The sequence below is a fragment of the Struthio camelus genome, chromosome 38 (assembly GCF_040807025.1).
Source record: "Struthio camelus isolate bStrCam1 chromosome 38, bStrCam1.hap1, whole genome shotgun sequence".
Taxonomy (NCBI): Eukaryota; Metazoa; Chordata; class Aves; order Struthioniformes; family Struthionidae; genus Struthio; species Struthio camelus.
The window spans coordinates 91,085-115,691 of NC_090979.1; the positions used below are offsets into that span (position 1 = coordinate 91,085).

Genomic DNA, 24,607 nt, shown 5'->3' on the forward strand with positions numbered 1-24,607 from the left:
TGGGCATCCTTCATGAAATTGGGGGGGGCTCCCCCTGCCCATCCAGGCCCCTCCCCCACTCCCTAATACCTCCCTTTTACAAAGACCCCCCCAAAAGCGCAGCCGGGTCCCTCCTTTCACAACCCCCCTCCCCAAAATCACACCCAGGTCCCCTCCTTTGACGATCCCCCCCCCAAAACGACAGCCGCGGCCCCGCGTTAAAAGCCCCCCCCGTGACAAAGCCCCCTCACAAAACGGCACCCCCTCGGCCGAGCCCCCCCCCAACTGCCCCCGCCCTTGGCAAAGCCCCCCCTGAAGTGACACCCTCTTCCCCCCCCCCCGGTGCCGAAGCCCCCTCCCCAAAATGGCCCCGGGGTCCCCCCCCCCAGCACGATGCGCCACCGGTACCGGCCGCTCCGGCTGCGCCGCCCCGACTGCGCCCCGCCCCCCCCGCGCGGACCCTTTAACCGCGGGCGGAACCACCGCGCGGGAAGGGGCGGGGGGGGAAGGTGCGACCACCGCGGTTCCAGCCACATAACAGGGGGGGTGGAAGCGACCCTCCTCCGCCACCCCCCCCTCCCGGGCAGGAATGGTTCGTCCCGGCAGGCCCCGCCCACGGGGCGCGAGGGGCGCGCGCGAAGCCCCCCGCCGCGCGCCGGACCAGGGTGCAAACAGCCGTGCGCAGGTGGGGGGGTGTAAAACACCAGTGGGTGCACGCGCGGGGGGCTACAAAGCACCGGTGCACCGGGGTGTGCATGCGCAGGGAGGTGCAAAACACCCGTGGGTGCAAGCATAGGGGCATGCAAAGCACCTGTGCTGCACTGCATGGGTGGGAGGGTGCAGAGCACGGGGCATGCAAAGCAGCTGTGCTGTGTTACGTGCATGCACAGGGACGTGCAAAGCACCTGTGCACCCACACGTGCGTGCACAGGAGTGCGTAAAACCCCCTGCACCAACGCACGGGGCGGCACGGAGCACCCTGCCCCAGCAGGAGCGCGCACAAGTCCGCGCAATGCATGGGGGCAGCACTACGTGTGCGCAAAGCAGCTGCGGATGGGGGGGAGGTTGCACACCCCCCCCCCACGCCCCACACGCACGAGGGGCGTGCAAGGTTCGCGCACGCCCGGGCTCTCGTCCCCCCACCCAGCGCGACGCCCCGGCAGGGGGAGGCCACCCGCAGAGCCGGGTTTCGGGGCGGGGGGGCGCTCAGGACCTTTATTACACCCTGGTGGCGACAGTAAAAGCTCGGGGGGAGCAACAGGGCCCCCCCCAGCCCAGCCGGACCCCCCCCAGCAGACACCGGGGGGGGAGCTGGGGCTGAGCGAGGAGCCGTGGGGACAGGCGTGGGGGGTCCTTGGGGGTCCCGCAGCCTCATCGGATCTGGAAGAGAGAAGGAGAGAGTTAGGGGAGGGGGGGAGCCACCCCACGCCCCCCCCCCGGCTGCGCCCCTCACCGTGTACTTGTCCCACTTCTTCTCGGGGTCGTAGGGCTCCCAGCGGCTGGCCGGGAAGATGTGCTTGTTCTTCTCGTACCAGCTGCGCAGCACCACCTTGCCCGCGTGCGACTGCCGCCGCCGGCCGGGGCACACCGTCAGCGGGGGGCCGCGGGGCCCGGGGCGCCCGCCGGGGGGCTGGGGGGCCGGCCTGGCTGCCCAGGGCGGTCTGCGGGGCGCTATGGGGCCAGGCCAGTGCCCGGGGCGGGGGGCTGTGGGGCCGGGCTGGGGGGTGGGGGGGGGGGGCCTGTGGGTGCTATAGGGCCAGACTGGGTGCCCAGGGGGGTCTGTGGGGCAGGGCTGGGTGCCTGGGGGGGGTGTCTGTGGGTGCTATAGGGCCAGACTGGGTGCCCAGGGGGGTTTGCGGGGTCGGGCTGGGTGCCTGGGGGGGAATCTGTGGGTGCTATAGGGCCAGACTGGGTGCCCAGGGGGGTCTGCGGGGCTGGGTGCCTGGGGGGGGCTGTGGGTGCTATGGGGCCGGGCTGGGTGCCCAGGGGGGTCTGCGGGGCTGGGTGCCTGGGGGGGGCTGTGGGTGCTATGGGGCCGGGCTGGGTGCCCAGGGGGGTCTTTGGGGCCGGGCTGGGTGCCGGGGGGGGGGGGTGTCTGTGGGTGCTATAGGGCCAGACTGGGTGCCCAGGGGGGTCTTCAGGGCCGGGCTGGGTGCCTGGGGGGGGGGGGGGGGTCTGTGGGTGCTATAGGGCCAGACTGGGTGCCCAGGGGGGTCTGCGGGGCTGGGCGCCTGGGGGGGGCTGTGGGTGCTATGGGGCCGGGCTGGGTGCCTGGGGGTACCCCTGGGGTGCCGTGGGGCCGGGTTGGGGGGCAGTGGGGCGTCCCCCCACCTCGTCCTTCTCCACGGTGGCGTCGCTCAGCAGCCGCACGTCGTCGTGGACGTCGAAGTTGAACAGGGGCCCTGGGGGGGGGGAGAGGACACGGGGGACGGTGACGTCGCAGCCCCCCCACCCCCTGTGGGGACACAGCCAGCCCCCGCTGTCCCCAGGACCCCTCCTGGGGACGCGTCTGTCCCTGCTGGGGGCAGAACCACCCCGCTGGAGACGCAGCTGCGCCCCACGGACACGTGCACCCCCCCCCCCCCCGGGGACACAGCTGGCTTTTAGGGATACTGCTGGCCCCCCCAGATGTGCCCCCCCTCTTTGGGGACGCAAGTGTCACTCACCGCTCTTGCCCCGGGCTTTGGTGACGATGAAGTCGTAGAAGCTGTGGTGCTGGGGGGGGGGAACAGCTCGTTAGTGTGGGGGGTCCGACCCCCTCAGGGCCCCCCGTGGGGCAGGATGGGGGGGGACAGGGACACTCACGTGGGGGATGATCAGGTCCTCCTTGATGTACATGAGCTGCTCCACCCCCGCCGACCTGGGGGGACGCTGTCAGCCCCCCAACCCCCCCCCAGGGGTGCCCCAAACCCTAGGGACACCCCTGACCCCCCCCCAGGCCCCTCCAGACCCCATGGGATCCCCAAACCCCGTGACCTTCCCAAAGCCCCCTGAAACCGTCCCAGTGCCCCCCCAGGACCCCTCCCCACATGCCCCCAGACCCCTCCAGCCTCCCAACCACCCTCACCCCCTCCCCGAGCCTCTCCAACCCCCCCAACTGATCTGCCCCCCCCAAAGGCCCCCCTCAGACACCCCCTGAGCCCCCCCAGCCCACTTGGGAGTCTCAGCCCCCCCCCAGACCCCCCCCAGCCCACCGCAGCTCGCTGAAGTCCTTGCGCAGGATCTCCAGGGCTTTCTGCAGGAACTGCTGCATCGTGTTGCCCTTCTTCATCTGGGGGGGGGGATTGGGGTGAGGGGCACGGGGGGGGAACCCCCAATTATGCCCCCCCAGGGACCCCAAACACTCCCCGGGCCCCCCCAGCCCCCCCGGACCTTCACTGTGCGCCGGTGCCCAGAGCCGTCCCAGTAGCTGAACGTGATCTCGATCTCCTCGTCTGCAGGGGGGGGCAAAACCAGGGGGCAGATTGGGGGTTGAGGGGGACAAACTGCCCCCCCAGCCCCCCAAATCTTCTCCCTAGCTTCTTTCAGCCCCCTCCCCAGGCCCCAGATCTGTCCCTCCAACCCCCCAGCCCCCCAAACTGCCCCCCTTTGAACCCCCCCCCCTTACTCTTGATCTTCTCCTGCTTGGCCTCCCACTCCTGGCGCAGCTCCTCCCGCAGCCGGTTCTCCTCCTCCTGCCGGGGGGGGAGCAAACCGGACGCCTGGGTCCCCAGGGGGGCCGAGACATCCCCCCCCCCACACACATCCCCCCAGCGGTGCGTGTGGGGCAACGCGGGGCACCCGGACGCCTGGGTCCCCAGGTACCTCGCGGTCCCGGTCAGGCAGGAAGCTGGTGTCCACGTCCGGGTTCTTGCCCAATTTCCGCTTTTTGGGGGGCTCTTCTGTGGCTGGGGGGGAGGGGAGGGGGGCAAGGTCAGCCCCAGCCTGACCCACAGCCCCCCCCCCAGCGCCCCCAGACCCACCGTCCTTCTCAGGCTCCTCTTCCTCGCGCTCCTCCTCCTCCTCGCCCTCGTCCAGGGTGAAGGAGAGGCTGGAGATCTTCCGCTTCTCCTCCTGCTTCCGCTCCCGCTCCCGCAGCCGCTCCAGCTTCCTGCAGCACGGCATACTGGGGGCACTGGGAGCACTGGGGGCTGCCCAAACTGGGGGTACTGGGCAAACTGGGGGTGCTGTAATCTCGGCGTTCCTTTCCTAAGCAGACTGGGGACAGGAGAGACTGGGGGAACGGGGCAAACCGGGCGAAGCGCGTCTATGCGCGACGTAACTGCCCTGCCCTCCCGCTGGGCTCGCCGAACATCTAACTGCGACTGCCGGGCAGCTCTTACTGGTCGTACTGGGCGCACTGGGGCTGCCGGGAGACCCTCACCGGTCACGCTGGTCTGGTGGGGGGGGTCACTCACAGCTGCAGCTCCTTGGACTGCTCCTTCTTGGCCAGCTGCTTCTCGCGCTCCTTCACCAGCGCCTCCTGCTTCGCCTTCATGTCGTTGAGGGTCACCAGCCCTGGGGGGGGGTGGGGGGGGACCCGGCCTGAGCCCCTGGCGGCGGGGGAGGGGCCCGCCCGGACGCCGGGGCCCCCCGGGCCCTCCCCCCGCGCTCACCCACGGTGCTGGACTTGAGCTCGGCCTCGACGGCGTCGTAGTGAGCCGAGAACTTCTTGTCGATGTTGGACTTCATGATGTTCTCCTGCGGGCGGAGGGGGCGTTGGGACCCCCAACCCCGGGACCCCCAAGGGCAGCCCCGGGCTCCCCCCCAGACCCCCCAAGGGCAGCCCCGGGCTCCCCCCCAGACCCCCAGACCCCCAAGGACAGCTCCGGGCTCCCCCCCAGACCCCCAAGGGCAGCTCCGGGCTCCCCCCCAGACCCCCAGGACCCCCAGGGGCAGCCCCAGGCTCCCCCCCAGGACCCCCAGGGGCAGCCCCAGGCTCCCCCCGGCCCCCCCTAGGCCCCCCAGACCCCCCCGCACCTCGGCGATGCGCTGCCGCATCTGCTCCATGTGCTCGCGCTGCCGCTCGCGCTTCTTCATGAGCTGCAGGGCCCGGCCGGCCTCGCTCGCCGCCCCCTTGTACTGCGCCATGGCCGCGGGGGTCGCGGGGGGCAGCGGGGACCCGCCGGGCGGTGACGCGAGCGGTGACGGCGGCGGCGGCGACGCGCGGTCCCGGGACCGAGCCGGAGCGGCGGCCGCAGCCGGAGCAGACGCCGGAAGGACGTCACAGCCGCGCGCCGCCGCGCGTCATCCCCGCGCGCCAGCCCCGCCCCGCCCCGCCCACCATCAACCGCGGCCCGCCCAGGGAAGGGGGGGCGAAGACGTCATCAGTCCGCGCCCGCCCAGCGCGCGCCCTGCCCTCGTCGGCGGGCCGGGACCAGCTGCTGACGGCTGCGAACCTGCGGGGGGACTGGAGGGACTGGGGGAGACTGGGAGGACTGGGATGGGCTGGGGGAACTGGGGGAGACCCGCCCCCCGGATCCCTCCGCCTGCAACAAGTCCCGGCCCCGCCCCCCGGATCCCTCCGCCCACAACGAGTCTCGGCCCCGCCCCCCGGATCCCTCCGCCCACGACGAGTCCCGCCCCCCGGATCCCTCCGCCCACAACGAGTCCCGCCCCGCCTCCCCGGATCCCTCCGCCGCGACAAAGAGTCCCACCCCCCAAGCACAACGCGGGGGGGGGGGGGGGGGCAGCAGCAGGTTTATTGTCCAGCAACACACACGGGATGGGGGGGGGGGCAATAAATAGGGAGTGCGGGGGGGGGGTCCCTCTGCCCCACAGGAGCAGGGGATGGGCAGGGGGACCCTATGGGGCAGGGGAGCGCAGTGCAGCCCCACAGGGCACGGAGGGGTGGCTCGGGCCCCCAGGGATCCCTATGGGGCAGCCCCCCAGAGGGCACACGGTCCGTAGGGGGCAGTGCCCTGGCCTGGGGGGGGCCTAGGGGGCAGCTCCCAGGCCCCACAGCCTCCCTATGGGGCAGGTCCCAGGAGGGGGATCCCAGTGGGGCAGCCCCCAGGCACCCTGGGTCTCTATGGGGCAAGTCCTGGGCACCTCGGGGTCCCCACGGAGCAGCCCCCAGGATGGGGATCCCCGTGGGGCACCCCGGGGTCTCTATGGGGCAGGTCCCGGGCACCTCGGGGTCCCCGCGGGGCAGCCCCAGGCACCCCGGGCTCTCTACGGGGCAGCCCCCAGTGGGCTCAGGGTCCCCGGGGGCAGCCCGCGGAGGCCGGGGGGCGGCCGGCGGCCCTACTCGCTCTGGGGCACGGCGATGCTGGGCCCCTTGGGGTCGTCGAAGCGGTCCATGGTGCGCAGCCCCAGCAGCATGTGCAGCCCGTAGCCCAGGCCGCCCAGCAGCAGGGCGCCCGTCACCAGCCCCATCCACACGCCCGGCGCGAAGAACCCGGCGCAGTCGCTGGCCGCCCCGAACGCCGGCCCCGTCACGTTGAACGCCTGCACCTGCGGGGGGGGGGGGGGCGCGGAGTGAGCGACGGGGGGGGCCCAGGCGTCCGGGGGGCGCACACGGGCAGCCTGGAAAAACCCCGCGAGCGGGCTGCGGCTGATGTCCCCAGAGGGGCCCAGGCGTCCTGCTCCCCCCCCCACTGCCCACCTCCACTGGGGACCCAGGCGTCCGGGCCCCCCAAGGAACCCCCCCAGAGTGCCCACCCCCACTGGGGACCCAGGCGACCGGGCCCCCCAAAGGACCCCCGCAGGGTACCCACCCCTTCAGGGGACCCAGGCGTCCTGCTCCCCCCCAGTGCCCACCTCTACTAGGGACCCAGGTGTCCGGGCCCCCCTAAAGGACCCCCCCAGGGTGCCCACCCACGCTAGGGACCCAGGTGTCCAGTCCCTCCCCAGGGTGCCCACCCCTACAGGGGACCCAGGCGTCCGGCCCCCCCCGGGGGACCGCGGGGGGCCCCCCGGCGCGAGGGGCCCAGGCGTCCGGCCCTACCTGCAGGCCCTGCAGCAGGAGGCGCCAGCGGGCGGCCGGGTCGCCGGGGCTGCGGGGCACCAGCAGGGGCCCGGGGGCGGCCAGGCGCCCGCAGCGCCAGCCCAGCGGCGTGGGCGCCGCCACCCCCGAGCCGTTGAAGGTGCCCCGCGGCGCCCCCCCCAGCGCCACCCCCACCTCCGACAGCCACCCCCAGCGGCGCCCCGACACCGCGAACAGCGCCTGCCGCAGCACCAGCCTGGGGGGGGAGGCGGCGTCGGGGGGCGCACGGAGCGACACCTCCCCGCGACCCCCGACACCGGCCAGCGCCCCCCACCCCCCCAGGACCCCCCGACACCGGCCAGCGCCCCCCACCCCCCCCAGGACCCCCCGACACCGGCCAGCAACCCCGATCCCCCCAGGACCCCCCCACACCGGCCAGCACCCCTGATCCCCCCCCAGGACCCCCCGACACCAGCCAGCACCCCCGATCCCCCCCCAGGACCCCCTGACACCAGCCAGCACCCCCCAACCCCCCCCAGGACCCCCCGACACCTGCCAGCACCCCCGATCTTCCCCCAGGACCCCTGACCCCCCCAATACCCCCAAGGACCCCCCCCAGACCTCTGATCCCACTGAACTCCCCCAGGGCCCCCCAATTCCCCCAGAGACCCTCCCCAATCCCCCCTGGGACACCCCAATACCCCCCAGGACTCCCCATCCCTCCCCCCAGATCCTCCTGAACCCGCCCCTCCGGACCCCAGACCCCTCCAAGACCCCCCCAATCCCCCAGGGACCCCAGATTCCCCATCCCCCAGGGACCCTCAACCCCCCCCCAGACTCCCCAATCTCCCCCCAGACCCTCAACCCCCCTCTTACACCCCTGGTGACCTCCCAGGACCTCAGTCCTCCCCCCAAACCTCTCCCCGTCCCCCCCAATTGCCCCCTCCCCAGGACACCCCGAGACCCCCAGGAGTCTCCAACCCCCCAGGACCCCCCGATTCCCCCCACGGGACCCCCCATTCCCCCCCCCCGCGGTTCATAGCCCCCCTCCCCTCTCCGCCACACTCACGTGATGGTCAGCGTTTCCCTAAAAACGCCGTCGTATTTCATCACCAGCCTGGAGGAAAAGGGGGAGACGCTGGTCCTGGGGACCCCCACCCAACTCCTCCAATCTCCCCCAGCCCCCCTGGGACACCCAGGAGGACCCCAGCCCCACCTGGGCCCCCTGGGAGGACCCCAAATGCCCCCCTAGTCCATCCCAGGGCCCCAGGAGGACCCCAACTCCCCCCCAGCCCCTCCAGGAGGACCCCAATCTCCCCTCCCAGGACCCCCAGAAGGACCCCAAATCCCCTCCAGCCCCACCTAGGCCCCCCAGGAGGACCCCAACTCCCCCCCAGCCCCACCTGGCCTCCTGGGGGTCCCAGGAGGAGCCCCCGAGGTCGACGGAGGCGCCGGCCCCGAAGGTGCGGGCCGTCAGGTCCTGCTCCTCCTCCTCGTAGGCCACGGTGAAGTTGCTGGCCCAGAGCAGGATTTGGGGGGTGCCGCTGGGGGGCCAGCGCAGCGGGGGGGGCACCTCGGCCGCCCCCCCGGCCTCCTCCCGCTGCAGCAGCTGCCGGCCCGGCCCCACCGCCGCCGCTGGCCCCGGGGCGTCCCGCAGCACCTGGGGGGCAGGCGCGGGGGCAAAGTGGGCTTCGGGGGCACAGCCGGGGGGCAGGAGGCACCTGGGGGCTGGGGGGCGCCCGGGAGGGCGGGAGGTGCCCAGGGGGCTGACAGGGGCCATGGGGCAGAGCGGGGGGGCACAGGGGCACCACAGGGCTGAGCCAGGGGACAGGACTGGGGGGGCATTTTGTCCCATGGGGCCAAGTTGGGGTGCAGGAGGGTCCTGTGGGGCTGGGCTGGGGGACTGTGGGGCAGGCTGGGGGCCCATGGCGCTGGGCTGGGGGCCATGGGACCCCATGGGGCCCGGCGGGAGGGCTGCAGAGCCCCGTGGGACACCGTGGGGCTGGGCTGGGGGTCACAGGACCCCATAGGACCATGCTGGAAGGCCGTAAAGCTCTATGGGGCGCCATGGGGCTGGGCTGGGGGGCTGCAGGGCCCCGTGGGGCTGGGCTGCGGGGCGCCGTGGGGCAGGTACGCACGCGGGAGGGCCGCAGGGCGGTGAGCAGAGCCGTGTAGGGCACGTCTTCCTCCTTCAGGGCGCTCAGCACCTGCCCCATGATCTCATCTGTGGGGCAGGGGGGCATCAGCCTGTGGGGCAGCCCCACGGCGCCCCCCCCGCCCCCCCGGCCTGCCCCACTCACCGTTGCTGGTCAGCACCTCCTTGGGAGCCATGAGACTGGAGCTGCGGGGGGACGGAGTCAGTGCGGGGCCGTGGGGCAGAGCAGCAGGTGTGGGGCACAGCGGGGTGGGGCAGGGAGGGGACAACCGACCCTGGTGGACACAGACGCCCCACGGAGAGCTATGGGGCAGCCGTGCGATGGCTACAGAGCGCTGTGGGGCAGCCGTGGGGCACGTACCCAGCGGTGTGGGGCAGGCGCACCAGCAGCAGGGCGGGCAGGGAGTAGGGAAGCAGCTGTGGTGGGCACAGGTGCCCCACACGGAGCTATGGGGCAGCCGTGGGGCGGCTATGGGGCACGTACCCGGCGGTGTGGGGCAGGCGCACCAGCAGCAGGGCGGGCAGGGAGGGCACAACTAGCTGTGGTGGGCACAGGTGCCCCACACGGAGCTATGGGGCAGCCGTGGGGCGGCTATGGGGCACGTACCCGGCGGTGTGGGGCAGGCGCACCAGCAGCAGGGCGGGCAGGCTGGCGTTGAGGCGCAGCTGGCGCAGGGCGGCCCCGTCCACCCGCAGTGGGGCGGCCCCCAGGGCCTGGGCCAGCATTCGGGGCAGGGCCCCCGCCGCCCCCCCGGCCACCGCCGGCAGCACCAGCGACGACGGGGCCCCCCCCAGAGCCCCCTGTGGGGGTGGGACGGTGGTTAGGGGGCAGCCCCATGGCACCCCCCGAGCCCCCACCCCCAGCACTGCCCGCAGACCCCCCCAAGCCCCACATCTCCTGAGCCCCATAACCCCTGCCAGCCCCCCACGTCCCCCCCAATGCTCCCCAGCCCCATAGGACCCCCCTGCTCCAGAGACCCCTCCACCAGCCCCACAGGATCCCCCTGCTCCAGAGACTCCCCCCAGCCCCACATGATCTCCCCCAGCCCCACAGGAACCCCCCTGCCCTGAGACCCCTCCTTCAGCCTCATATTCCCCCCCCAGCCCCACAGGAACCCCCCATGCTCCAAAGACCCCTCCTTCAGCCCCACATCCCCCCCTGCCAGCCCCCCAGGACCCCCCCCATGCCCCAGAGACCCCTCCCCAGCCCCATAGGGACCCCTCCCAGCCCCCAGCCCCCCGAGGGCCCCCCCGGGCGCCCCCCACCTCGAGGTTGGGGAAGGCGCTGTCAGGCTTGTTGCCGTAGACCCCCCCGTAGGCCGTGAAGTCCTCGACGCTGAGCTGGGGGGAGGCGGGGGGGGACATCAGTGGGGGGGGCACCCTGCCCCTCACCCCCCTGGAAGGGTGACTATGCCCCGCGGGGGGGGACAGTCACCGTCACGCGCCGCTGCTGTCGGGGGGGGGGGGGGGGGAGGGATCCGCTTCCCCTTTTCTGCCAAGCGGTGGGGGGGAGCGACGGGGATTGGGGGGGGCAGGAGGCTTTGGGGGGGATCCCGGAGAGGTGGGAAAGGGTGGGGAGGTCTGGGGGGGCAGAGGGTCCCACAGGGGGGACAGGATCACTTGGGGGGGCTCGGGGGGGAAGGCTAATGGGAGGAAATAGCAGTTCCATCAAGATATAAAATAGGTAAATAGGGGGGCTCCTTTTGGAGGGGGAAATGGGGGATCTGGGGGGGGAACAGAGAGATCCCAGTGCGGGGGAACAGAGGGATCCTGGGGGGGGGAACAGAGGGATCCCGGGGGGGGGGAACAGAGGGATCCCGGGGGGGGGGAACAGAGGGATCCCGGGGGGGGGGGAACAGAGGGATCCCGGGGGGGGGGAACAGAGGGATCCCGGGGGGGGGGAACAGAGGGATCCCGGGGGGGGGGAACAGAGGGATCCCGGGGGGGGGGGAACAGAGGGATCTCTCAAGGGGAGAAATAAGGAGGGAACGCCTGGGGGGAGAACAGGGGGGAGATCCCTTTGAGAAGAGATCCCAGGGATCCCAGTGGGGGCCCTTTGGGGGGGGGCAGGCAGATCCCTTTGAGGGGGGCAACAGAGAACCCCCCCCCGGGACTGCAATTAAATGGGAGAATGAGGGGGGGGTCTTTTTTTTGGGGGGGGGAACCTCTCCGGGGGATCCGCCTGCAGGGGAAAGGAGGGGCCGGGGGGGAGGGGTCCTGGGCGGCAGTGGATCCCGGGGGGGGGGCGGGGGATCCCCCTCACCTTCTCCTGCAGGAAGAGCAGGACGTTGTGGGGGCCGCGCTCCAGGGCGGGGGCCAGCAGGGCCCGGAGCTGCCCCTCCGTCACCACGTGCCCCTCGTAGCTGTCGGCCGGGGGGGGCCACAGGGAGCTGCGCGGGATCCGCCGCTCAGCGGGGGGGATCCGCCGGCTGCGGCTGCGGCGGCGGGGGGGGGTCCCGCTCCCACAACACCCCCCCCCGCCCCCCAGCCGGGTCCCCCCCACCCACCCCCCCCCCGGCCCAGATCACCCCAGCGACCCGCCCCCGGCCACCAGCGGAGCCCCCCCCCCGCCCGCCCGCCCGCCCGCCGCGGCCCCCGGCAGACCCCTCGGGGGATCCCTGCTGGCAGGGCCCCCCCGGCCCAGGGCGCCCCGACCGCGACCGCGATCCCGCCCCCACCTGTGGCTGGACCAGGCCAGCAGCGGCACCTGCTCCGCCCGGGCCAGCGCCAGGCCCAGCGCCAGCGCCAAGGCCGCCGCCGCCATGTTGCCCGCAGTCCCCGCCGCGGTCCGCAGTCCGCAATCCGCCCGCTGCCGGCTCCGCCCGCCCCCTCCTCAGCGGGCGGGGCCGCGGCCTCCCATTGGGCGGCGGTGCAGCCAATGGCGGCGCGGCAGGCGGCGCTGCCAATGGGCTGGCGGCGGGCGGGGCGCCAACGCGAGGCGCCGCCGGCCGCGCGGCGGCCAATCAGCGCGCGGGGGCGGGGCCCGGGGCCCCACCCAACCCCGCCCCCCCGCCCGCAGCGCCCCCCCAAGGACCCACACGAGCCCGTACAAACGCTCCGCCTTTATTGGGGGTCCCGGGGCCCCCCGGCCCGGGGGGGGGGACGACACCCCCCTTCCCTGCCCCACGGCCGGGGGGAGGGGGGAACAGCCCCCCCGGGGCGCTGTGCAGTGCGGGGGGGCCGGAGCTGCCGTCTGGGGGGCCGGGACCCCCGAGGTGGGGGGCTGCCCCATAGCTGGGGGCACCAAGTGTTGGCACAGGGGTGGGGGGCCCGGCCCCACGTCCCTGGGTGGGGGGGGGGCGGACATCCGCTATGGGGCCGCAGGGGGCCCTGGGGGGCCGGGGGCAAGGGGAGTGGGGGGGCCTAGGGGGTATATGGGGTCCTGGGGGGGATCTGGGGGATCCCTGGGGGTCTGGGGGCCCAGGGAGGTCCCAGAGGGGGCTGGGGGGGTTGGGGGATCCCAGGGGGAGGCAGGGGGATCCCTGGGGGGTCTGGGGGCCCAGGGAGGTCCCAGAGGGGGCTGGGGGGGTTGGGGGATCCCAGGGGGAGGCAGGGGGATCCCTGGGGGGTCTGGGGGCCCAGGGGGATCTGGGGGTGCTTGGGGGAGCTCCAGTGACTTGGGGGTCCGTGGGAGCGCCGAGGCTCCCGGAGGAGGGCTGCGGACCCCGCCGTGGGATCCCGGGGGGCGACGCCGAGAGGATCTGGGGGGGCGGGGGGGGCTCAGCCCTGCATGCCGGGGGCGGGGGGCCGCCCCCCCTGGAGCCCGAAGTAGACGTAGAGCAGGAAGGCGACGAGGGCCCCGAAGACGGCCAGCTGCGCCCCCAGCGGCAGGATGCGGCCCCCGGCCGGGGGGGCGGCAGGGGGCGCCCGGGGGGGCCGGATGGCCTGCCGGGGCTCCAGGCGCAGCGGGGCCCCCGCGGAGCCCCCCCAGGGCCGGCGGGGCCTGCGGGGAGGGGAGGGATGTGGGGTGAGTACGGGGGGGGGTATGCCCCCGACCCACCTCACGTCCCCCCCCCCCCCGGCTCATCCCCCCCCAACCTACCTCTCCTCCGGCTCCGTCAGGCTGGGGGGGGCCCGGAAACGCTCCCCGATCTGCAACGGCGTGGGGGGGGGGTCAGTGGGATCCCCAGCGGCCCCCCCCACCCCAGTTTTGCCCCCCAAACGCCCCCACCCCGACCCCCACTCACGGGCTGGCGGGCGCGGGCCGGGCGCTCGTATTCCTGGGGGGGCAGGTCGTCAGCTGCGGCGTCTGGGGGGGGGAGCGGGTGAGAAACGGGGGGACGGGGACCCCGACGGCCCCTGTGCCCCCCATGCTCCCCCCCAGCCCCATTCCCACCCCGCGGTACCCCCCAGGCAGCCTCCACTCCTCTGAGCCCCCGACCAGCACCCCAGCCCCCCCAGGGACCCCCAAACCAGGGCTCCCACGACCCCCCAGTGACCCCAAACCCTCCCCAGGGCCCCCTCAACCCCCCCAGGGACCCCAAACCCTCCCTGGGGCTCCCACAATGTCCCCCAGGGACCCCAAACCCTCCCCAGGGCCCCCTCAACCCCCCCAGGGACCCCAAACCCTCCCTGGGGCTCCCACAATGTCCCCCAGGGACCCCAAACCCTCCCCAGGGCCCCCTCAACCCCCCCAGGGACCCCAAACCCTCCCTGGGGCTCCCACAATGTCCCCCAGGGACCCCAAACCCTCCCCAGGGCCCCCTCAACCCCCCCAGGGACCCCAAACCCTCCCTGGGGCTCCCACAATGTCCCACAGGGACCCCAAACCCTCCCCAGGGCCCCCTCAACCCCCCCAGGGACCCCAAACCCTCCCTGGGGCTCCCACAACGTCCCACAGGGACCCCAAACCCTCCCCAGGGCCCCCTCAACCCCCCCAGGGACCCCAAACCCTCCCTGGGGCTCCCACAATGCCCCCCAGGGACCCCAAACCCTCCCAGGGTCCCCTCAACCCCCCCAGGGACCCCAACCTCCCCCCCCCGGATCCCCCAGGCCCCCCCCATCCCTGACCCCCCCCCCAACCCTCACCGTAGCTGCTCTCGTCCTCTTGCTCGGGGAAATCGTAAAACTGCCGCGTGTGGGTCCGGGTGGGGCTGGGATCTGGGGGGCAGGTTTTGGGGGGGCTGGCCTGCCGTCCCCCCAGTGCCTCCCAGCGCCTCCCAGTCCCCCCCGGCCCCCCCAGCGCCCCCGGCCCCTCACCGTCCCGGAAGCGGTGCTCCCACCGCGGCTCTCTCAGGTAGGACCACGAGGGGCTGCCAAGGTCTGGGGGGCAGCAAGTGGGGGTCAGTGGGGGGCACTGGGCCCCCCCGGACCCCCCAGACCCCCCCAGCCCCACTCACCCTCCTCCGGGCCCTGGTACGACTCCTGCATGAAGGTCTCCGAGGAGCCGGGGTCTGGGGGGACACAGCGTCACTGGGGGGAGTGGTGTCCCCCCGGGAGCCCCATTGCCCCCCCGGGGTCCCTTTGGCCCCCCAGGGGCCCCTCAGGACCCCCTGCCCCCCAACACCCCCCAGGGACCTGCACAGTCCCCCCAGGATCCTCTGGCTCCCTGTGGCCCCCCCAAGACCCCAGTTGCCCCCCTGGGACCCCACTGCCTCCCTGGGGTCCCGGAGCCCCCCCATGGCCCCCCCACAGCTCCCTGGGGTCCCTCCCCACCTCTCCGTGGCCCCCCCAGCCCCCTGGGACCCCCCAAGACCCCAGTTACCCCCCTGCGGTCCCCCAGCGCCCCAGGACCCCACTGCCCCCCTGGGCTCCCGGAGCCCCCCAGGGTGCCCCACGCCCCCCCCCGGTTGCCCCAGCCCCCCAGGACCCCCCCACTCACCGCCGCCCCCCACGCGGCTCCGCTGCGTCTCGTACTCGTAGACCTTCTTCTCGTACAGCTTCCGCGTGGAGCCTGGGGGGCCGGGGCGGGGGGTCAGGACCCCTGGGACCCCCTGCCCCACGGCACCCCCCACGGCCAGGAGCCCCATCGCAGGAGCCCCCCGGCCCCCCCCCCGGACGCCCGGCCCCCCCACCCCGCGCCCCCCGCGCCCCGGCCCGCACCCACGACGGGGCCGTGCGGGATGCGGCAGCTCTTGAGCTTCTCCAGCAGCTCCTTGTCCGTGAGGCCCCGGTAGCTCTGCATGGCCTGGGGGGACACGGGGACGTGGGGGGACACGGGGACGTGGGGGACACACGGGGGGACACGGGGACGTGGGGGACACACGGGGGGACACGCAGGGGGACACGGGGACGCGGGGGGACACACGGGGGGATACGGGGATGTGGGGACACGCGGGGGGACACGGGGACGTGGGGGGACACGCGGGGGGACACGCGGGGGGACACGGGGACGCGGGGGACACGCGGGGGGACACGGGGACGGGGGGACACGTGGGGGGACACGGGGACGTGGGGGACACGTGGGGGGACACGGGGATGTGGGGACACGCGGGGGGATAAGGGGATGTGGGGACACGGGGGGACACGGGGACGGGGGACGCGGGGGGACACGGGGACGTGGGGACACGCGGGGGGACACGGGGACGTGGGGGACACACGGGGGGACACGCGGGGGGACACGGGGACGCGGGGGGACACACGGGGGGATACGGGGATGTGGGGACACGCGGGGGGACACGGGGACGTGGGGGGACACGCGGGGGGACACGGGGACGGGGGGACACGCGGGGGGATAAGGGGATGTGGGGACACGCGGGGGGACACGGGGACGTGGGGGACATGCGGGGGGACACGGGGATGTGGGGACACGCGGGGGGACACGGGGACGTGGGGGACACGCGGGGGGACACGCGGGGGGACACGGGGATGTGGGGACGCGGGGGGACACGGGGACGGGGGGACGCGGGGGGACACGGGGATGTGGGGACACATGGGGGGACACGTGGGGGGACACGGGGGCGGGGGACACATGGATGTGGGGACACGCGGAGGGGACATGCGGGGGGACACAGGTATGTAAGGACATGGGGACGTAGGGACACACGAGGTGACCCACGAGGGGGACACGGGGATGGGGGGACACGGGGATGTGGGGACGCGCAGGGGGACGTGGGGGGACATGGAGATGTGGGGACACCGGGGGGACGTGGGGGGACACGGGGATGGGGGGACACGCGGGGGGGATGTGGGGGGACACGGGGACACGCGGGGGGACGGGCGCGGAGCAGGCTGCGGGACGGGGACGGGGGGCGGCTGGCGGGACAGGGAAGGGGACAGGGACAGGGGCCCCCCCGGGGCTATGGGGCAGGGATGTGGGGGACGTGGGGGGAGAGGGGGCCATGCTGCAGCTATGGGGCAGGGACATGAGGGGACACAGGCCCCCCTCGGGGCTATGGGGCAGGGACATGAGGGGACATGGGGCCACCCTGGAGCTATGGGACAGGGCCACGGGGCCACCCGGGGCTATGGGGCAGGGACATGAGGGGACATGGGGAGACATGGGCCCCCCCGGGGCTATGGGGCAGGGCAGTGGGGGGACAGGGGCCCCCGGGGCTATGGGGCAGGGCCGTGGGGCTCCCCGGGGCTATGGGGCAGGGCCGTGGGGGGACAGGGGCCCCCGGGGCTACGGGGCAGGGCCGTGGGGCTCCCCGGGGCTATGGGGCAGGGCCGTGGGGGGACAGGGGCCCCCGGGGCTATGGGACAGGGCCGTGGGGCTCCCCGGGGCTATGGGGCAGGGCCGTGGGGGGACAGGGGCCCCCGGGGCTATGGGGCAGGGCCGTGGGGCTCCCCGGGGCTATGGGGCAGGGCCGTGGGGGGACAGGGGCCCCCGGAGCTATGGGGCAGGGCCGTGGGGCTCCCCGGGGCTATGGGGCAGGGCCGTGGGGGGACAGGGGCCCCCGGGGCTATGGGGCAGGGCCGTGGGGCTCCCCGGGGCTATGGGGCAGGGCAGTGGGGGGACAGGGGCCCCCGGGGCTATGGGGCAGGGCCGTGGGGCCCCCCGGGCTATGGGGCAGGGCCGTGGGGGGACAGGGCCCCCCGGGGCTATGGGGCAGGGCCGTGGGGCTCCCCGGGGCTATGGGGCAGGGCCGTGGGGGGACAGGGCCCCCGGGGCTATGGGGCAGGGCCGTGGGGCTCCCTGGGGCTATGGGGCAGGGCCGTGGGGGGACAGGGGCCCCCGGGGCTATGGGGCAGGGCCGTGGGGCTCCCCGGGGCTATGGGGCAGGGCCGTGGGGGGACAGGGCCCCCGGGGCTATGGGGCAGGGCCGTGGGGGGACGGGGCCCCCCGGGGCTATGGGGCAGGGCCGTGGGGCCCCCCGAGGGCCGGGCCCGGCGCCGCTCGGGGGTCCCGGTACCTCGCTCCTGCGTCCAGGCCGCGCGCGCGAAGGGAAGTGACTCAGGGGGGCGGGGCCAGCGCGCGGGGGGCGGGGCCAGCTCGAGCGGGGGCGGGGTCAGCTCGAGCGGGGGGCGGGGTCAGCTCGAGCGGGGGGCGGGGTCAGCCCGCCAGGCCGCGGACAGGACGCCGGGGGCGGGGCCAAACCTATCGGGGGCGTGGCCAAGCCCACCAAGGGGCGTGCTCTCAGCGGGGCCACGCCCCTCCGGGCCCACCCGGCGCTATGGGGCAGCCCCCTCTCCCCCACATATATAGGGCAGGGCCCGGACGCCTGGGCCCATTCGGGGTGAGGAGGACGGGAGGCTCCCGGACGCCTGGGCTCCTGCCGGGCGGGGGCCCCGGCCCCCCCCCCCAGCCCAGCCCCACACGTGTGGGGCAGACCCCCCCCAAGGAGGACGCGGGCCGGGCTCGTTTCTCCTCGTTTATTCCCTCCGTGGGGCCGGCGGGTCGCGCCCCCCCCCACCCCCCCCACCCTGCCCCACGGCGGGCCGGGGGGCGCCGGGGCCCCAGACGTCACGATCACGGCACAAGACAGACACCGGGCTGGGGGGCAGGGGGGGCGGCACGGCCGTGGGGCAGGGCTGCGCGGCAGGCCACGGGGCCGTGGGGCAGGCCGTGGGGCACGGCTACGGGGCAGGCCACAGGGCAGGCCGTGGGGCAGGGTTGTGGGGCCGGCCACGAGGCTATGGCACAGGGCAAGGGGGCAGGCTGTAGGGCTATGGGGCAGGGCTATGGGGCAGGCCGTGGGGCTAAGGACAGGGCTATGGGGCAGGCCGCGGGGCTGTGGGGCAGGCTATGGGGCAGGCCCCACAGACACCATAGGTGCAGACAGAGGGGGCGGGGCCACCCCGCCCCCATAGGCCCCGCCCCCTGCCCCCCAGGGCAGCTCCTGGGCTCGGCGCCCCCTGCTGCGGGGGGGGACCTGCGGGAGAGAGGCCGTCAGTGGCACCCCGACCCACGGCGGCACCCCGACCCCCGTGGGGCACCCCAGACCCACGACGCCACCCCAGCCCCCCAAGGCTGCCCCCCATGGCACCCCAACCCCCATGGGGCACCCCCGACCCCTATGTGGGGCACCCCAGCCCCCCCCACTGTCCCCAAGACCCCTATGTGGGGCACCCCAGCCCCCCCCACTGTCCCCTAAACCCCCATGGGGGCACCCAGACCCCTATGTGGTGCACCCCAGCCCCCCCCAATGCCCCCTAAACCCCCATGGGGGCACCCCAGCCCCCCCAGGCACCCCCGACTGCCCCCCAGAGCCCTACGTGGGGCACCCCAGCCCCCCCCACTGCCCCCTAAACCCCCATGGGGGCACCCAGACCCCTATGTGGTGCACCCCAGCCCCCCCCAATGCCCCCTAAACCCCCATGGGGGCACCCCAGCCCCCCCAGGCACCCCCGACTGCCCCCCAGAGCCCTATGTGGGGCACCCCAGCTCCCCCCACTGCCCCCTAAACCCCCATGGGGGCACCCAGACCCCTACGTGGGGCACCCCAGCCCCCCCCACTGCCCCCTAAACCCCCATGGGGGCACCCCCGACCCCTATGTGGGGCACCCCAGCCCCCCCCACTGCCCCCTAAACCCCCATGGGGGCACCCCAGCCCCCCCAGGCACCCCCGACTGCCCCCCAGAGCCCTATGTGGGGCACCCCTGCCCCCCCCGCCCCCTAAACCCCCATGGGGGCACCCAGACCCCTACGTGGGGCACCCCTGCCCCCCCCACTGCCCCCTAAACCCCCATGGGGGCACCCAGACCCCTATGTAGGGCACCCCACCTCCCCCCAATGCCCCCTAAACCCCCATGGGGGCACCCAGACCCCTATGTAGGGCACCCCAGCTCCCCCCAATGCCCCCTAAACCCCCATGGGGGCACCCAGACCCCTATGTGGGGCACCCCAGCCCCCCCCAATGCCCTCTAAACCCCCATGGGGGCACCCAGACCCCTATGTGGGGCACCCCAGCCCCCCCCAATGCCCTCTAAACCCCCATGGGGGCACCCAGACCCCTACGTGGAGCACCCCAGCTCCCCCCACTGCCCCCTAAACCCCCATGGGGGCACCCCAGCCCCCCCAGGCACCCCCGACTGCCCCCCAGAGCCCTACGTGGGGCACCCCAGCGCCCCCCCCCGCAGCCCCACTCACCCTACATCTGGTTGGCGAAGGAGGTGGGGGCGCCCTGGCCGTAGCCCCCCTCGGGCTGGCCGTACCCCCCCGGCGGGCCGTAGCCCCCCTGGCCGTAGTCGGGCTGGTAGCCGCCGGGCTGCCCGTAGCCGCCCTCGGGCTGCCCGTAGCCCCCCCCGCCGGGGCCGTAGCCCTCGGGGGCCGCCTGCTTCTCGGGGGCCCCCGCGGGGGGGCCGCGGCCCCAGGGGCCCCCCCAGCCCGTCTCCTTGAACACGAACCAGATGTTGCCCGTCCACAGCACCAGGTTGAGGAAGCCGAACACCTGCGGGGGGGGCCGCGCTATAGGGGGCCGCCTATGGGGCACCGGGGGGGCTGGAGGGGGTGGGGGGGGCTGCGGGGCTGCTATAGGTCCTGGGGCTCTGCAGGAGCTCTAGGGGTGCTATAGGTCCTGGAGCACTGCTATGGGGGCCTATAGGGGTGCTATAGGTCCTGGGGGGAGCTCTATGGGGGGGCTCCAAGGGTGTTATAGACCCTGGGGGAGCACTGTGGGGGCCATAGGTCCCAAGGGTGCTACAGTGTGTGGGGGGGAGGCTGCAAGGATCCCAGGGGACCACCATGAGGGACCATAGGGGTGCTATAGGTCCCCCGGGAGCACTGTGGGGGGCTTGGGGGGGGGGCTATAGGTCCCAGGGGAGCCCGGTGGCACCATAGTGGGCTATAGGGGCACCATAGGGGTCCGTAGGGGCTCAACACGGAGGTGAGCCAGAGGTGAGCGGGGCACTGGCAACCCAGCAGGGCCATAGGGGGCTATAGGGGTCCGTAGGGGCCCATGGGGGGGTTATAGGGGTCCGTAGGGGGCTTGAGGGGCGCTATAGGGGGCTATAGGGGCTCACCACGGAGGTGTTGAGTCCAGAGGGGAGCAGGACGCTGGCAGCCCAACAGGGCCATAGGGGACGAGAGGGGTCCGTAGGGGGGCTCGAGGGGCGCTATAGGGGGCTATAGGGGCTCACCACGGAGGTGTTGAGGCCGGAGGTGAGCGGGGCGCGCAGGCCGCGGCAGCGGGCGCCGGGGCGCTGGCAGCCCGGCAGCTCGGCCAGGACGCCGGCGGGCGCCGTCGCCTCCTTGACGTCGGCCAGCGCCTTGGCCCAGGCGCAGGAGCTCACCAGCCACAGGAAGGCCAGCACCCCCGTGGCCACCAGGTCCTGCCGGCGGGGGCGCCCCTCACCACCGGCCCCCCGTGTCCCCGTGTCCCACCTCCCCCCGTCCCACGTCCTGTCCCACCTCCCCCGTGTCATGTCCCCCCCACCCCCACGTCCCCGTGCCCCCACGTCCCCGTGCCCCCACGTCCTGTCCCCCATGTCATGTCCTCTTCACTCCCCCTTGCCCTGTCCCCACATCCTCGTGCCCAGCTGCCCCATGTCCCCCATATCCTTCTGCCCCCCATCCCCATGTCCCTGTGCCCATCTCTTGTCCATGTTCCCATGCCCCATCCCCATGTCCTGCCCCACATCTTCCATGTCCCCAAGCCCCCCAGTGTCGTCCCCCCATGTCCACGTCCCCAAGCCCCCCATGTCTTGTCCCATATCCCCAAGCCCCCCCATCCCTGTGGCCCCCATGCCCATGTCCCCAAGCCCCCCGTGTCTTGTCCCCCCATGCCCCAAGCCCCCCATGCCGTGTCCCCCCCACGTCCCCCACCCTCCCGGTGCCCCCACTCACGATGACGGGCCCTTTGTTGTTCTCCCGGTACTTGCTGTCGAGGAAGAGGTAGACGCCGAGGGCGCCCAGGGCGTAGAGGAAGGCGAAGACGGCCACGGTGACGAAGAACTCGGCCGCCGATGAGTAGTCGCCCACCAGGAAGACCTTCTCCTGCCCCGCGCCCTGGCACGTGGGGGCCACGAAGTACACCTGGTGCAGCCTGCGGCACCCGCAGCGGGCTAGCGCCGGCCCCCGCCACCGGCCCCCCGCCCCCAGGGCACCCCCAGGGCACCCGCCACGCGGCCTGGGGCGGGACACGGGGACCAGCATCCTCCCCACTGCACGTAGCGTCTCCCCACATGGTCCCTATGGGCCTGGAGCTTCTCCCCAAATGGTCCCTATGGGTCTGGAGCATCCCTGGCTGGTCCCTATGGGCCTGGAGCTTCTCCCCAAATGGTCCCTATGGGTCTGGAGCATCCCTGGCTGGTCCCTATGGGCCTGGAGCTTCTCCCCAAATGGTCCCTATGGGTCTGGAGCATCCCTGGCTGGTCCCTATGGGCCTGGAGCTTCTCCCCAAATGGTCCCTATGGGTCTGGAGCTTCTCCCCAAATGGTCCATTTCCGCACATGGTCCATGTGGGTCTGGAGCATCCCTGGCTGGTCCCTATGGGCCTGGAGCTTCTCCCCAAATGGTCCCTATGGACCCAGAGCATCTCAGACTGGTGCATACAGACCTGCAGGATCACCCCAGAGAACACATACAGGTCTATAGCATGCCAGGCTGGGTCGTATAGGTCTGCAGCATCCCCCTACTGCCCCATATGGGACCGTAGCGTCCCCAGTTGGTACATATAGGTCTGCAGCATCTGCTCAGTGCCCCATATGGGCACTAGGAGCTACCGCAGTTGGTGCCTATGGGTCTGGAGCATCCCCCCAGCGCTCTATATGGACCTGGAGCATCATTCCAGATGGCATCTGTGGGTCTGTGGTACCTCCCAGATGGCACGTATGGGCCCGCAGCACCTCCCAGATGGCACGTAAGGGCCCGCAGCATCCCTGCGGGTGGTTCGTAGGGGGGTGCAGTGCCCCCCGAGGGGGCGCAGGGGCCCGCGGCCCCCCGGCGGCGCACCTGAAGGGGTAGCCGAAGTCGACGGCGATGTTGAGGTTGCTCTCGTTGCGGGTGGCACATTCGACGCTCAGGCGGAAGGAGCCCGAGTAGCTGCCGCAGGTGGCGAAGGCGAAGATGGAGAAGAGCTGGGGGGGGGGGGGGGGACAGGAGGGGTGACAGGGGGCAGCGGGGGGGGTCGTCCCCCCCACCCCCGGATGGGCAGAGCCCACGTTCGTTACCCCCCCGCCTCGTTAATCCCAGGATTAGACTGGGATGACCCAGATCGGCAGCTGCTTCGGGAGGGGGTTGAGGGGAATTGGGGGGGGTCTAGAGGGTCCTGGGGGGATATAGGGGGGTTCAGGGTAATTAGGGGGCTGGGAGGGGTCTGGGGGGATCTAGGGGGAACTGGGGGGGGCTCAGGGGATGTGGGGGGGGTCTGGGATGGTCCGGGTGGGATCTGGGGGGGTTCAGGGGAGGATCAAAGGGATCTAGAGGAGCTTGGGGGAATTAGAGGACTCCGGGGGTCCTGGGGGGATCTTGTGGGGCTCAGGGAGAATTGGGGGGATCCAGGAGGCCCTGGGGAGATCTGGGTGGGGGGGTCAGAGGAAATTGGGGATAGCTGGGGGAACTGAGGGGATCTTTGGGGCTCAAGAGAAATCAGGGGGATCGGGGGGGGTCCTGGGGGGGGTCTAGGGGATGTAGGTCCTCCTCCTGGGGGGGAGCTATGGGGGGTCAGGGGGGTCCTGGGGACATTTAGGGGAGTTGGAAAGGCTCTAGGGGGGCAGAGGGGATCCAGGAGGTGATTGGGGGGGGTTGGGGGGGTCTGAGAGGGTCCGAGCAGGATCTGGGGGCCGGGGGGGTCTGGGGGGGTCACTCACCCACTCCAGCAGCTTCAGGAAGCCGAGTGGCTCCTTGATCACCCGGAACTGGCCCCCGGCCACCAGCTGCGGGACAGATCCTCAGCCCGGGGCCCCGGCGTCCGGGGGGGCCCCGGCGTCCGGGCGTCCCCTGCCAGGCCGAGGGGCCGGGGGCGCCCTCCAGGGGGCGCTGCGCCTCGGGGCTGGGTGTGACCTCACGCCTGACGCTGTGCTGACGTCATACCACGCCCCCCCCGCCCAGAGGGGTCCGGGGGGGGGGGCTCGGCTGCCCCCCCCGAGGCGCAGTGCTGCATCATCATCCCCCCCCCGCTGGAAAATGCGGCCCCCCCCGCGCTGCGGCATCCCCCCCACCCACCACAGCGGCTGCTGCAACCCCCCCCCGGGGCAAATACTCCCCCCTGGGGCAAATACCCCCTGCAATGCACCCCCCCGCAAATTGCATCCCTGGCTCGGGTGCGAATCTAACCCCCTCCCATGCAACTGACCCCCCCCTGCGGTAAATACCCCCCCCGGACAAATACTCCCCCCCCAGGCAGTGAAACGTGCCCACCCCTATGCAAATAACCCCCCCCGGGTGCAAATCCCAGGAGAAGTCCACCTCCCCCCCCGCAAATCAAATCCACCCCCGCTGCAATCACAACTTGCCCCCCCCCGCAAATTGCACCCCCTCCCAGCACAAATTGCACCCCCTCCCTGTAAATCAGCCCCCCTCCCCACGCAATTAACCCCCCACCAATTAAATTGTCCTTGTGCCATTAACTCTCGGGTGCAACTAAATACCCCCCCCTTCGTGCAATTAACACCCCCCGTTGCAATACCCCCCGTGCAATTAACCCCCCCTCAGTGCAATACCCCCCCCCCGTGCAATTAACCCCTTGCTGCAATTAAATCCCCCCCCCGTGTGCAAGTGAACCCCGCGGTGCAAAGACCCCCCCCCGGTGGAGGTGCCCCCCCGCGGGCGCTGCCGGGGGCCGGGGGGCCGGGGGGGCCGGGGGGGCCGCGCTCACCTGGTTCAGCACCTCCATCGCTGCGGGCTCGGGGAGACGCAGCGCGGCAGGGGGGGGAGCGGCGCCGGGCGGGAACAGCCGCGAGCGCGCGCGCGCCGCGGCGGCGGGAGGGGCAGCGCCGGGCGGGAACAGCCCCCCTCCTCCTCCCCCCTCCCAACAGCGCTCGCGTGCGCGCCCGCGCGTGGGAGAGGCGGCTGCGCATGCGCGGAGGGCACGGCGGCGCGGCCCCCGCGGAGAAGGGCGGAAGTGGCGCGCTGAGGCTGCTGCGCGGCCAGGCGCCATGTTGGGGTCTGGCGAGCCTCGACGCCTGGGGCAGCGCCATGTTGGGGCCTGAGCAGGCGCCATGTTGGGGCCTGGCGAGCCTCGACGCCTGGGGCAGCACCATGTTGGGGCCTGGGCAGCGCCATGTTGGGGCCTGGCGAGCCTCGA

General features: G+C 73.4%; 4 protein-coding genes across 10 annotated transcripts; all 4 read right to left on the reverse strand.

Moving 5' to 3' along the window:
• Nucleotides 1–1,180: 1,180 nt before the first annotated feature.
• FAM50A (family with sequence similarity 50 member A) lies at nucleotides 1,181–5,231 on the reverse strand. 5 transcript variants are annotated; one of them, XM_068924088.1, is made up of 13 exons: nucleotides 4,939–5,231; nucleotides 4,575–4,659; nucleotides 4,377–4,476; nucleotides 3,942–4,069; nucleotides 3,784–3,866; nucleotides 3,587–3,653; nucleotides 3,352–3,413; nucleotides 3,174–3,250; nucleotides 2,785–2,839; nucleotides 2,646–2,694; nucleotides 2,311–2,381; nucleotides 1,433–1,543; nucleotides 1,181–1,359 (listed from the first exon to the last, which is right to left on the reverse strand). In XM_068924088.1, the coding sequence occupies exons 1-13, from the start codon at nucleotides 5,047–5,049 to the stop codon at nucleotides 1,351–1,353; spliced, it is 1,008 nt and encodes a 335-aa protein (XP_068780189.1). In that variant the 5' UTR covers nucleotides 5,050–5,231; the 3' UTR covers nucleotides 1,181–1,350. The 5 variants fall into 5 exon arrangements, with proteins under 5 accessions (XP_068780189.1, XP_068780191.1, XP_068780190.1 ...); XM_068924090.1 differs by lacking the exon at nucleotides 1,433–1,543; XM_068924089.1 differs by lacking the exon at nucleotides 2,785–2,839 and having other exon boundaries at nucleotides 2,646–2,686; nucleotides 4,939–5,220.
• A 391-nt stretch (nucleotides 5,232–5,622) lies between these two features.
• ATP6AP1 (ATPase H+ transporting accessory protein 1) lies at nucleotides 5,623–11,876 on the reverse strand. Of its 3 annotated transcripts, XR_011137192.1 has the most exons (11): nucleotides 11,720–11,876; nucleotides 11,305–11,431; nucleotides 10,308–10,382; nucleotides 9,649–9,842; nucleotides 9,187–9,227; nucleotides 9,025–9,110; nucleotides 8,290–8,546; nucleotides 7,956–8,003; nucleotides 6,908–7,142; nucleotides 6,123–6,414; nucleotides 5,623–6,091 (listed from the first exon to the last, which is right to left on the reverse strand). XR_011137192.1 is itself a non-coding variant. In XM_068924084.1 (10 exons), the coding sequence occupies exons 1-10, from the start codon at nucleotides 11,803–11,805 to the stop codon at nucleotides 6,205–6,207; spliced, it is 1,359 nt and encodes a 452-aa protein (XP_068780185.1). In that variant the 5' UTR covers nucleotides 11,806–11,876; the 3' UTR covers nucleotides 5,624–6,204. The 3 variants fall into 3 exon arrangements, 2 of the variants coding, with proteins under 2 accessions (XP_068780185.1, XP_068780186.1); XM_068924084.1 differs by having other exon boundaries at nucleotides 5,624–6,414; XM_068924085.1 differs by lacking the exon at nucleotides 9,649–9,842 and having other exon boundaries at nucleotides 5,624–6,414; nucleotides 9,187–9,316.
• Nucleotides 11,877–12,088: 212 nt separating this feature from the next.
• On the reverse strand, nucleotides 12,089–17,408 carry EMD (emerin). Its single transcript, XM_068924221.1, has 9 exons — nucleotides 17,336–17,408; nucleotides 15,084–15,168; nucleotides 14,863–14,934; nucleotides 14,381–14,434; nucleotides 14,241–14,303; nucleotides 14,070–14,141; nucleotides 13,229–13,290; nucleotides 13,084–13,133; nucleotides 12,089–12,984 (listed from the first exon to the last, which is right to left on the reverse strand). Exons 2-9 carry the CDS (start codon nucleotides 15,163–15,165, stop codon nucleotides 12,762–12,764), a joined length of 678 nt encoding a protein of 225 aa, XP_068780322.1. The 5' UTR covers nucleotides 15,166–15,168; nucleotides 17,336–17,408; the 3' UTR covers nucleotides 12,089–12,761.
• A 748-nt stretch (nucleotides 17,409–18,156) lies between these two features.
• On the reverse strand, nucleotides 18,157–24,287 carry SYP (synaptophysin). The gene is made up of 7 exons (XM_068924205.1): nucleotides 24,179–24,287; nucleotides 23,172–23,237; nucleotides 22,315–22,439; nucleotides 21,208–21,406; nucleotides 20,502–20,693; nucleotides 19,513–19,813; nucleotides 18,157–18,295 (listed from the first exon to the last, which is right to left on the reverse strand). The coding sequence occupies exons 1-6, from the start codon at nucleotides 24,194–24,196 to the stop codon at nucleotides 19,514–19,516; spliced, it is 900 nt and encodes a 299-aa protein (XP_068780306.1). The 5' UTR covers nucleotides 24,197–24,287; the 3' UTR covers nucleotides 18,157–18,295; nucleotide 19,513.
• Between the last annotated feature and the right edge of the window lie 320 nt (nucleotides 24,288–24,607).

Coding starts and splice junctions, on each gene's coding strand:
- FAM50A (XM_068924087.1), bottom strand. CDS start 5,049: ATGGCGCAGTACAAGGGGGCGGCGAGCGAGGCCGGCCGGGCCCTGCAG. Junction 4,660..4,938: donor TGCGGCAGCGCATCGCCGAG/GTGCGGGGGGGT, acceptor CTCCGCCCGCAG/GAGAACATCATGAAGTCCAA. Junction 2,382..2,645: donor CAAAGCCCGGGGCAAGAGCG/GTGAGTGACACT, acceptor CCCCCCCCCCAG/GGCCCCTGTTCAACTTCGAC.
- ATP6AP1 (XM_068924084.1), bottom strand. CDS start 11,805: ATGGCGGCGGCGGCCTTGGCGCTGGCGCTGGGCCTGGCGCTGGCCCGG. Junction 10,383..11,304: donor TGCTCTTCCTGCAGGAGAAG/GTGAGGGGGATC, acceptor GCCTCCCCCCAG/CTCAGCGTCGAGGACTTCAC. Junction 9,843..10,307: donor GCGCCTTCCCCAACCTCGAG/GTGGGGGGCGCC, acceptor CCACCCCCACAG/GGGGCTCTGGGGGGGGCCCC.
- EMD (XM_068924221.1), bottom strand. CDS start 15,165: ATGCAGAGCTACCGGGGCCTCACGGACAAGGAGCTGCTGGAGAAGCTC. Junction 14,142..14,240: donor GGAGCACCGCTTCCGGGACG/GTGAGGGGCCGG, acceptor CCTGCCCCCCAG/ATCCCAGCCCCACCCGGACC. Junction 12,985..13,083: donor CTGACGGAGCCGGAGGAGAG/GTAGGTTGGGGG, acceptor CCCTCCCCGCAG/GCCCCGCCGGCCCTGGGGGG.
- SYP (XM_068924205.1), bottom strand. Junction 22,440..23,171: donor TCCTGAAGCTGCTGGAGTGG/GTGAGTGACCCC, acceptor CCCCCCCCCCAG/CTCTTCTCCATCTTCGCCTT. Junction 21,407..22,314: donor GACTTCGGCTACCCCTTCAG/GTGCGCCGCCGG, acceptor CGGGTGCCGCAG/GCTGCACCAGGTGTACTTCG.